An 11273-nucleotide genomic window follows, 5' to 3' on the forward strand; every position below is an offset into this window, starting at 1 on the left:
ACCTAGGTGCTACATTCCCCTGACTTTGGAAATGATTGCTTAAATCATTTTGCTCATTAAGGTCTGTGCATATCCTCCATCATCTGCCATGGTTCCAGGAGGTTAGCACCCCTGCTCCCCTCACTGTCTGAAGGCTACAACGCTACCATCTCTCCATGGGAAGCAGGTCTTCTTCTGAAGGCTTCTGGACCCCATGAAAATGAAGCAAACATCAAGGATGAACAAAGCATTTGGTTCACTGTGACTAAGTAGCACTCCTGAGTTACTCAAACACTAAATCGGAGGAATTAAAATAGGCAGCAGAGCTATGGCCAGACAGGTGGGGATGGTAACCTCACATATAACACAGCAGCAAGCAAAAGAGGATATGTGAGCAGAGCCAGGAGAACATCCTCTTCCAAACCCTTTCACATCACATCTGCAACTGCTGTATGACCAAGACCTCATCTGCATACATATTAACAATAGCTTATTAATTGTCAAGTTTACCCTTCCTCTTGGGAAGGGATTCCTACCCCCACCATAAACACCTGGAACTGGGAACTGCTGCTGCCCATTAGACTTCCATTACATATGAATAAATACCCATCTGGGAAAGAGCTAACCTTATCTCTCTCCAAAACAGAGAAGACCAGCACAGGGATGTGCAATTAACAGCTCACCTACTCTGCGGGACAGCAGCAGGACCAACTTTTCAACAGAGATATGTTAGTCCTAGTTCCTGTGAAGCTGGTGAGAGCACCACACTAAAACCAAAATAAAATTGTAAATCTGAGACAGTTTGGTGTCACAAAATCTATAATGCAATGTCTCTTTGTTACAAAAGTTATTCAGCCCTATTTTAAGCACATAAAAGAAAATTTATTAACATCCCATGCTTTATTGAACTACGCCATTGCTAAATGCCCTCTCAGAAAAGTTTCTACACAGCTGTACTTGACCTACATCAAACAAGTTTTGCAAGCTACTGCATCCAACAAAACTCAATCCTTCTCATATTGGAAAAAGGAAATGGCAGAGTAGATCTTAATTAATGGGCTACACAAATATTTGTCTCAACAAAATCATTGGTACACATCTCACTGGAAACATGGCCAAAAGTAACATTGGCTGTTGTCACTGAAAGTGCCTGACGGGTGAAAACATCACTTCATTGAATACCATGCAGTTCTCTCAAGCGTCCTAGTCCTTGTTGCCATAGCACTCATACATGCTTATGGAATATACAGATAACTTATGACTGCATTAAAAAATGAAACCCAGATGAAATATGCTCGGAGTACTTAGCAGGGAGCTATTTTAATGATTTACAATCCATCAGTGGATGAACAGAGAGCACAGCTCATTAAAGCAACCATAGCACTAGCTGCCATGTCTCTGCTCCTGCTGAAGTATCATTCAGGTGAGAACAATAAATAAATATATAAAGTGAGAACTGTTATGAAGGAATTAACAGATACACAGTTGTTGAAGTAAATGTAAGACAGCATTGACTGCTCTCCTGTTTAGGAACGCCGGAAGACAGGAAACTTGTAAAACGTGCTGTTGAAGACCAAGCATTTTAAGAGGCTGCCAAGAGGCATAAGCTACATGTCTAGTCTGAAATGACTTGCTCTAAGGACAGCCAGAAAGGTTGCCCTTAGAGAACAGCAGTGCTTAAAAGAAGCAGCTTGATGGGATGACAGATTAAAAAGAAAACTCATGACCTAAATCCAAGATGTGACTTGCTTAGAGCCTCAGATAGCTGTTTGGAGGTTAGGAATCCCAAGAACATCCTAACAAAGGGTTCTACTGATCAAATTATCACTTGTTTAGCACTGAAGATTTTGTGCATCAAACTTTGAAAGCAAGTTATTACACAGATGCCCACGAGGCTTCTGTAAAGAACACAAAATACAGCAAGCCAGGGCAGAAGGGAAGACATACGTTCCAAATGCAACCACAATCAAATATTGATGTGCTATGGAAGAAATCTGGACTGTATTGATTTTCTTGTCTGTGGCTGTTTTAAGGTTATGTTACCAGTTTTCCTCTTTATTCTTTACAAAAAGCAAAAAATATTTTCATCTTCCCTGTAGATATTAGTCATATTATTCATCTTTCTGCTAGAAAAAAAGGACATCAGTAACTCGCAAATACATTTTTTTACTAACCAAATATGCACTTCTGTGATTTAAGTGACTTAACAATACTTATATCAATAAGTGTTGAAACACTGTGGTGGTTTAAACTGCTACCTTCTCCGGGCATGTTACTGCCACTTCACTGACAACTGCATATATGACAGAAAGCAATGGAGGAGCAGACATTTTATATAACCATCATTATATGCAAACCAAATTCAACAAACCCAGCAAGACTAGCTAGCATCTGATGCCAGGTAGGCAATGAGATTCCACTTTAACTAGCAAAGGCATTAATTTTTTAACATTTTTATATTAATACTCAGCAATCACAGTTTCTACAGTCCAAAGCACTGTACAAATGTAATTCACGGAGCAGTCCTGTGCAACCACTAGACATAGTTAAGGAGGCAGAAACAGAGGAACAGGGAAATGGTCATGTCTAGAGCTGTGTACTAAAACAATGATAAAATCATTGCAGATATATAACTGTACATATTATGCAAATATGCCTAAAAGACATTTATGCAATCAGTAGCCACTTAGGAGTGTTTGAGAAGCAGTGCTTTTTTCCTACCCCTGCTTTTGAAATAATCATTTTTTCTTACTAATTAAAATATGACTTTGAAACCTGAACACATGACACTGAACCTTTACCCATTGGTCTCTCCAAAAGACAGAATACAACTCCACTTCCCAGATCTTCCTCTTGTATTAAGTGTAGACAAATATAAAAGTAGCTCAACGACTTCCACAATCAGTGCTCTTGGTATAGGGTTTAATAATAACTAATTCACCACTACATAACAAATGTAATCACAATCATAGACTTGATATGCATGTATTTACCCAACTTAAAGGTTATTAAGTCAGTTGAACACAGATTAAGACAGCTGTAGATGAATTGTAGATCAGATTCCCCAAACTTTTGCTCATTAAAGATAGAGGACTTGGATGCACAAGTAAAAATAAGTTGAAAAAAACCACTCTTCCCTTATATGTTTCTTATATGGGTAGATCACAGATTAAACAAACAAACAAACAAACAAAAAATTTTATTCATATCTGTAAAAGCATTCTGGGAAAACACTATGATGACTGTTAGCAAACACCCCTATTTACATGACTGCTCATGCTAGAAATGCTAATACAGCTGCTACAAACAACTCACAGGTTTGAGAACTCATCAGAAAACACATTAGAAAAGGCTACCCATTGACTCAACATTAAAGGTATATGGTTCGTGAGCAAGCCACATCTTCCTAAGTACCCAAGAAGCTAGTTTAACACAAACAGCTAGTGCCCCAATAATCAGTTCTGTTTCAAAATCATTAAATTAAAGGCAGAGAGAGAAAGAGAACAGTTCCCTTAGCTTATTCTTCCCAGCATTTTAGCAGCCTTTCAAAATGATTAGTCATTACAATGAGGATTTGCAGCACCTGATCAAAAGAAAGCTGCAGACAGTAAAAGGTTGGTCTCTGCTTCATTGCAGGACAGAACTATCCTTTTGGAACAGTCTCACAATCCGGAGCAATTACAGCTCATTTATACACCTACCCATCACCCACTGGAATAAGGATATCACAAAATAGACAATAACAATCTGGCATTTCACCTGTCACATATGTTCAAATACAAAAAAGATTGTTGCACAAAAAACATTGGATGAGTCCCTTCAGAAATGCAAATGGACAAGCGGGGGGAACAGGTCACGGAGAACAGCAAAAACGCACAACAGCACAGAGAATTGTTAAGAAAGATGATAGGATGGCAAAAAAATAAATGAGAAAGATGATACAGGAACAAATATAACATGAGAGAAATTCAATCTGTATTCAAGTTACCTAGGAAACACAGTGTCTGTGTGGTGAATGGTTTATAGAGGAAAAAATAGCATTGTTTAGAAAAAAACAGCCTTTCAGAGAACTGCACAAACTTAGCAAACAGACCTGCGGAAACAAAGAGGCAGTTCAAATTCCCACCAGGCCCAACGACTGGTGTTTGTAAGTTCTAACTCAAAGAAGTCTAAAATAGACAAGTCATAAATCTCTGAAGGCAAGCATTTATAATGGATTTAGCAGCACACCAGAACTGCAGTTTTGCTCTTGCAATATTAACAATGAATTTCAGGGAAAAAAAAGGGATTTATACACGCACCCAAAATTATCTATATTTGAGATTCAAAAAGAGAAAGTATTTCATTTAGATAATGGGAAGTTGGATTTCTAATCCTAATTTTAAGGAAGCCAACCCCAAAATACTGTTGTTTTTCTCCTAGATTTCTCATTCCCCTCACCCCACCATTTTAATCTTGTATCTGTAATGGATACATGAGCAATACACAACTTGAGACTAACAGCAACAGAACTCAAAAGATCCTATCTTGTGTTTCTCACTCAACTTCCTATGACTGATGGTGCGCAACTGTGAATGAGTATAGCCTGACTTTTGCTTCTGATGCTATTATATTACATGAAAATTAAGAATTAGAAATGTGTTTTAATTTCCTGCAGCCTTCAGAACTGGCCGTAACTATTCCTCTCAACTCTTCAAAAAAAGTTTCCTCAAAAGGCTTATGAAGTTCAGGACAGATTTTTCTTGCCCACAATAGCCAGAAAGTAGAAAGCTTGGACCTCTCTGAAGCTACATGGACACATCCCAGGCACCAGATAATTTGTATGGGGCTCTTCTTCACTTCTTTTAATCTTTCTTTCCCTCCTTTCAAATTCCCCACATCTACACAAAGTGTTTTTGCTACTATTTTCTTTGTCTGAGGAGAGGAGGAGATAATTTCAGCTTTATACTGATACAGAGGGGGGAAAAAAAAGGAAAAAAAAAAATAGAATCTTAATATTATCACAGGATGAGAAAAACATTTTCCACCTAGCCCTGGAAGCTAGGAAAGCATCATTCCCATATTGCAGAAGTGTATCTTGCAGCCTTCTCTTCACATTATCTCCTCCATCTACAGTTGCTTTCACATAGGATTTCAGGGGAAAAAATGGAAACAGATGGCCTGTTAGCTTCTCAGGGTTAAATACAAGCATTGTGTGGGTCACCAGCCTAAAAACCACAGCTTGGAAGCCTTTAATCTATCTATTTTAGGTACCTCTATGATGACCACTTCAGCAGTACCTTCAAAGTAAAGACACTATTCTAGTATGGGAACATGCAGAACTTTATTTTACCTCTATTTAAAGAATACAAATACTCTTTAATCTGACAAAAACCAACACAGACTTTTAAAACCTCCATTCCAGTTACTTCCCTGATTATGGGAAAAAGTTAACTAAAAAAAAAAAAAAAAAAAGGATAATAAGCCCTGGTTTAGGGGTAAATGTCAATACTGACAACTAGAAACCAGAGTGGCCTTCTAGCTCATAACAGGATGGCAGATTAGGATCCCTGTGTAACTCTTAAATGTAGGCTTGTGCAAGCATGGTCCCTAACTTGGTAGAAAATGGGTAACAGCCCAATATCCTAAGGAGCCCTGTCTTGGGTGACTGAACCTAAGGCAGATGACCAAAGAAACAGAACAAGCACAAAAAAATCTTATGCAAGGCCCTGCCTTCCTGCCCACAGCTATTAGTAGAAAGCGTTATAAATCCAAAAGTTGTCTTGTGTTTGAAGGTGATATTTCCAATTGCACAAGTGACCATGCAGACAGACAGCTGTTTCCACAGATGTGTAAAAGCACAGCCTCAGTTCAGTTTTGCATGGTGCAATTCATTGTGGATTTTGAGATGGGGAAGGATTCCATGAGTCATCTCATACTGTCACTCCACATTGTGGTTACACAGAAGAATGATGCAGTGCGTTTGGACCACACTGGTTCCTGATGAACCACAGATGTTGTTTTGCTTTCACGACATCCCACATCTGGCCAGTAGATAGCTCTTTTTCTGTGGAGTGGATATTTGGATATTTGTTCTTACAAGTCCCAAAGGTTAGGAGCTGGTGCCAGGGCTTTCTGTTTCTTAGGAAGCTCCAGCAGATGGGGTTTACTCCACAGGTAAGTGGTTTCTCATGCAAAGGCTGTTCTAATCACATATAGCAAGAAGCTTTGGAGTCACACAGACTCTGACAACAGCAGCTTAAGACCATGGTTCTTATTCCTACAGCTGTAAAATTCTGTATGTGACCGTGAAAAATATGACAAAGGATAATGGAAATCTCTTGTCTTTGTTCAGACAGTTGCTGCTTAGGTGTGCTTTCTGTTAAGAGGACACACTCATGTAGATACACTTAACCAAAAACTCCAGAGGCGTGCATGTGTTTTCATAATGGCTTCTTCAATTTCTATGTATACACAAACATGCATTACAAACTCAGTCACCTCCTAAGTTTTATATAAATCACCATCAAGTTAAGCATGCTGGGGACAAGTGAAAATGCATATAGTATCTGGAGGACCTAGGAAATTTTTGGCAACATACTTTTTTTTTTTTTTTTTTTTTTTTTTTACATTGGTCCTACAGCTGAGAAGTGACCCATCCAGTATTTATCTCCATGTGGCTTCTAGATAGACAAGATTTTGCATCTGACCCCCCTCTTAACAGGTTCAACAGAAGCCAAAATTCAAAGCACCACAGCTCTGTCTTCCCTGCTTAAATGAGCTGCAGTACATGGGGGCAGATTTTGGCCATAAGAATGCAATGGTTCTGCAGAAGCTAAAACACCACCACAAAGAGGTAAACCATATTAATGGCACACTGTGCTTGTCAGTAAGGAAATGTGATTGCTGCTGCCAGAGAAATACATCTGGGACTAACAGTGGCTTTCAGTATGTGGCAACAGCATGGCTCAACTCAGCAGGAAAACAGGCCATTACAAGGCAACCAGCAACTCTGCTATGCTTTTTGAGGAGCTGGCAAGGAGGTGGTATTGAAAAAATAAAAGACAAAACAGTAAAATCTCAACATTATAGCTGTTGCTCACTCAGTAGAAACCCCAACAGCAGAAAAGCTCTGACCTACACTGCCCAGATGAGCTCTCCCATATCCAACCCTCAGGCTTTTCTCTTGGCTCAGAGCTTTTGGGCAGGACAGGAGAACTTGAGTGAGGCTGCAGTTCCAGCAGGGAAGCAGAGGTATTGTGGACATGAAAGTTCTTCCCAGTGGAAGAGAAGAAGTGAAAGACAAAGAACACCCCGCTGTGCCAACCCTATCACAAAATTTCACTAAAGAGACACCATTCCAATCCACAATTCAAAAAAAGAGATCAACACATACAGTCCTCTTGTGACCACACCATCACTGTCCTTTGTAGGGGGACTGTGGGATAAAGTGTGACTAAAGCTTGAAAATATTTAAATCACAGTGATTCTACTAATCAAATCTTTACTGTGAAGGGAGAGAAGAACAGAACGGTAACTTACTGGAGATGTTGTTAACCGAAGGATTGCTCCATTTTTTATCTCATTACGATTCTGAAAGAGAAAAAAAACACAAGGATTTCCTTAAGACATATAAAAAGATGAAATGTGCATTAAACAGAATGCCACACTAAAACAGCAATGGTACTTTCCCTTGTCTATGTGCAAAAGCTTCTCCCTTCCACATGTGAGCTAACATGCATTGCAGTATGTTCCTGATTTAGGCATACAAACATTAGCTTCAAGAATGATATTTACATGATATTTAACAGATCTAAACCCTTATGAGAATGACTTCATATTTTGCAGAGTTTAGCTTCCACTGGCAACTTCTAAATATTTATTTGAAAGATATTGTCCATGGTGTCTGGCTCTGATGTTGTGCTACATAGTTGAGGAGTTCGTAAATTTGCTGAAACCTGTCATTAAACATCTGCAGGACTTAAGTTTTATCCCAATGGCTCTCTGTTTTCTATAACAAGAACATGCTGACTTAAACCACGGGAACCAACCACTGAGCTCTGCCACCAAAACTTTGCATTCTCCCTCAAATTAAATACAAAATAAATTTTTTAAAAATCCCTGCTGTTAGTGCTAAGTAAAGTTCAAACATGCCATAAGCCATTCTCCTTAACCTGCAGACAGAAAGAGGGGGCATTAAACATTTTCTCTTTGTTAATCTCACGTAAGATGTTAAATTAAACTAAAGCTACGTGTAGATGAAAAAGTTACCATGGCATAAGTTATGGTGTACGCTTAAAGTGTCCTCACAACATTTATGGCCAATGCCCGTGTGCATGGCCTTACCCTGCAGTAAGCATGAGGGAGACTTGCACCTCTATCAGTAAGCTACCTTCTGCTCACTACAGGTCAACATTGCAGTAGTAACCAGCACAATGAGCATACTAACAGGTACTGATCACCTCTGCACAACGCAACACACACTCACAGCTGTATTCATGGTTCACTAGTTTGTTCATGGGCCAATATCCTCATTTGTCAAAGGAATGTGAGGAATCCCTAACAGTTTGAGAGATAAGAGTTAATTTTGTTCTAAAAAACACAGTGCAGGCTTTCGGCAGACTGATGTTTACACAAATAAATCAAGGTGTATTTATTCTCAGGCAAGTTCTCCCCATTTCCTTTCATCCTTACAGCTCCCAGTTAGATAAATCTCAAATCCAAAATGCTAAAAACAGGATAAAACTTGCCTGAAATCAGGTCAAGCAGTCCCAAAATAAAACTCCAGTACATTGTCTCTTTCTTGGTACCTAAGTCCTCTGTGGGATTGGTTCTAGCTACCCACAAGATCACCCTCCACCCACAACACTTCTTCACTCTAAATGAAATACTTAAAGTGTCATACAACACAGTGGGTACAAGAGAGACGTTTTTTTACGGCATCATTGCTTACATATGCAGCTAACTCATCTGAGCCCCTAGCAATCTTCTCCTGATAGTGTCATTGCCTTCCTGCCAGAACAGTCCAGTGGATGCCAGCCAGACTACTCCAGAGAGGGGTTAAAAAAAAAAAAAAAAAAAAAAAGGTGAGTGGCTAATTACACAGCAGAGATAACACTAACAAAGTGCCAGATTTGCTCCTCCTGTAGTAAAACAGCATCAGAAAAGCTACACCTCATCATGTCTAAGGAATCTGTATGAGGTGGTAAGATTGCATTTGTGTGGTTGAACCCAAATCAATGTTGAAACTCACTTTGCAAACACTTGTGGCAGCTTAAACTGTTACCACCTCCTGATTTGTGGAATTGAATATGAGTAATTGCTTCAGGACACAGTCAGCACAGGCTAACTTCTTCTTAGCCTAAATCACTGGACCTCAGCTGGGTTAGGCCAGAGTATGCATGTATACTTGTGCACAGGGAGTTACATCAGTTTTACTTTTAAGGCTGCAAATCCCAGCATGCAACAACATTCAAAATGGAGAATCAGATAATACTTAACCAGTTTAAACTGTACCAATCACATGCAAAAATAAATAAATAAAATAAAAGTGAAGGACAACCAGGTGATCAGGCCCAGCCAGCATGAAATGTAGGTCCTGCTTGACAAACCTGATCTCCTCCTATGATATAATGACATGTTTAGTGGACAAGGAAAAGGCTGTGGTCTATAGCAAAATATTTGGTACTGTTTCCCACAGCATTCTCCTGGAGAAACTGGCGGCTCATGGCTTGGATGGAGGTATTGTTCATTGACTAAAAATCTGGCTGGGCAGTCTGGCCTAAAGGGCCACAGTGAATGGAGTTTATGCCAGTTCGTGGCTGTTCACCAGTGGTATTCCCCAGGGCTCAGCTCTGGGACTGATACTGTTTAACATTTTTATCAGCGCTCTTGACGAGGGCATCAAGTGCACCCTCAGTGAATTTGCAGACACCAAGTTGGGCGCAAGTATTGACCTCTACTTGAGGGTAGGAAGGCTTTGTAGAGGGATCTGGATAGGCTGGATTGATGGGCCACGTCCACTTGTATCACTTGTATGAGATTCAAGAAGGCTAAGTGCTGGGTGCTGCACTTGGGTCATAACAACCCCATGCAGCCATATAGGCTTGGGGAAGAGTGGCTGGAAAGTTGCCAGAAGAAAAGGACCTGGGAGTGCTGGCTGACAGTGAGATGAACATGAGCCAGTGGTGTGCCTCAGTGGCTGAGAAGGCCAGTGCCATCCTGGCCTGCATCAAAAATTGTGTGGCCAGCAGGAAGGGATTGTCTTCCTGTACTTGGCTCTGGTGAGGCCGCACCTTGAGCTCTGTGCTCAGTTTTGGGCCCCTGACCTCACAAAAGATTTGGGTTGCTTGAGCATATACAGAGAAGAGCACCAAAACTGTTGAAGAGAAAACAAGAGGAGTGAGGAGCGGCTGGGGGTGCTGGAAGCTGCTCAGTCTGGAGAGGAGGAGGCTGAGGGCAGAGCTCTCCATAGCTGCCTGACAGGAGGCCATAGCCAGGAGCAGCATGTCACTCTCCTTGCTCAGGTGACAAATGACAGGATGTGAGGTGACAGCCCTGAGCTGCATGAGGGGGAGGTTGGGCTGGGTGTCAGGAAGGATTTCCTCCCAGAGAGGGTGGCCAGGCCTTGGAAGGGGCTGCCCAGTGAAGTGGTGGGGTCTCCAGCCCTAGAGGTACTTAAGAGACGTATGGATGTGGCACTTAGCAGCATGGTTTAGAGGTGGTAGTGTTAGGTTGATGGTGGACTTGATGATCTTAAGGTCTTTTCCAACCTAAATGATTGTATGGTTCTATGAAAAGTGAAAGTCCACTAATATCATTATGAAAGTGCTGGAGCTAAGTAAATAGACTGTTTTTAAACAAATAAAGAGCACCCGTACAGGCTTATTTTTTCAGCAGATTAACTTTAAGCACAGAGTTTCTCGTGTTTCCTGCTACAGTTAACATGAACTACCAAATGAGATGAACAAACGAGTTTGTGGTTTAACTCACTTCATCTGGGCCACAACAAGCATATGTGCAAACAGTCTTAGTCCATTGCAAACACAGGGTGCTGGGTTTTGTGTGAGGAGGCTAACAGTATGGCCTCAGGAGCCCCAAGGCATTTACTGAGCAGCTGAGTACTGCTAAGTGGGTAGGGAGGCTCCTCCATCATCCCGTACGTACGTACATATGTATGTACGTACGTACTTGTGTGTGTGTGTCTGTGTGTGTGTGTGTGTGTGTCTGTGTGTCTGTGTCTGTGTCTGTGTGTGTGTGTGTGTGTGTGAGAGAGAGAGAGAGAGAGAGAGAGAGAGAGAGAGAGAGAGAGAGAG

General features: G+C 40.7%; 1 protein-coding gene across 5 annotated transcripts in view; it reads right to left on the reverse strand.

The window, feature by feature from the left end:
- The window catches only part of ELMO1 (engulfment and cell motility 1), a 320073-nt gene that overhangs the window by 228769 nt on the left and 80031 nt on the right, over window positions 1-11273 (reverse strand). For 2 of the 5 annotated variants that reach the window (XM_035319248.1, XM_035319246.1), the window contains one exon: window positions 7501-7551. In XM_035319248.1, coding sequence (XP_035175139.1) covers window positions 7501-7551 — 51 coding nt within the window. Of the gene's footprint in view, window positions 1-146; window positions 228-494; window positions 573-1288; window positions 1389-7500; window positions 7552-11273 lie in introns of those variants that run through there. The other 3 variants (XM_035319251.1, XM_035319250.1, XM_035319249.1) reach the window with 3 other exon arrangements.

Source organism: Oxyura jamaicensis, chromosome 2 (assembly GCF_011077185.1).
Source record: "Oxyura jamaicensis isolate SHBP4307 breed ruddy duck chromosome 2, BPBGC_Ojam_1.0, whole genome shotgun sequence".
NCBI lineage: Eukaryota > Metazoa > Chordata > Aves > Anseriformes > Anatidae > Oxyura > Oxyura jamaicensis.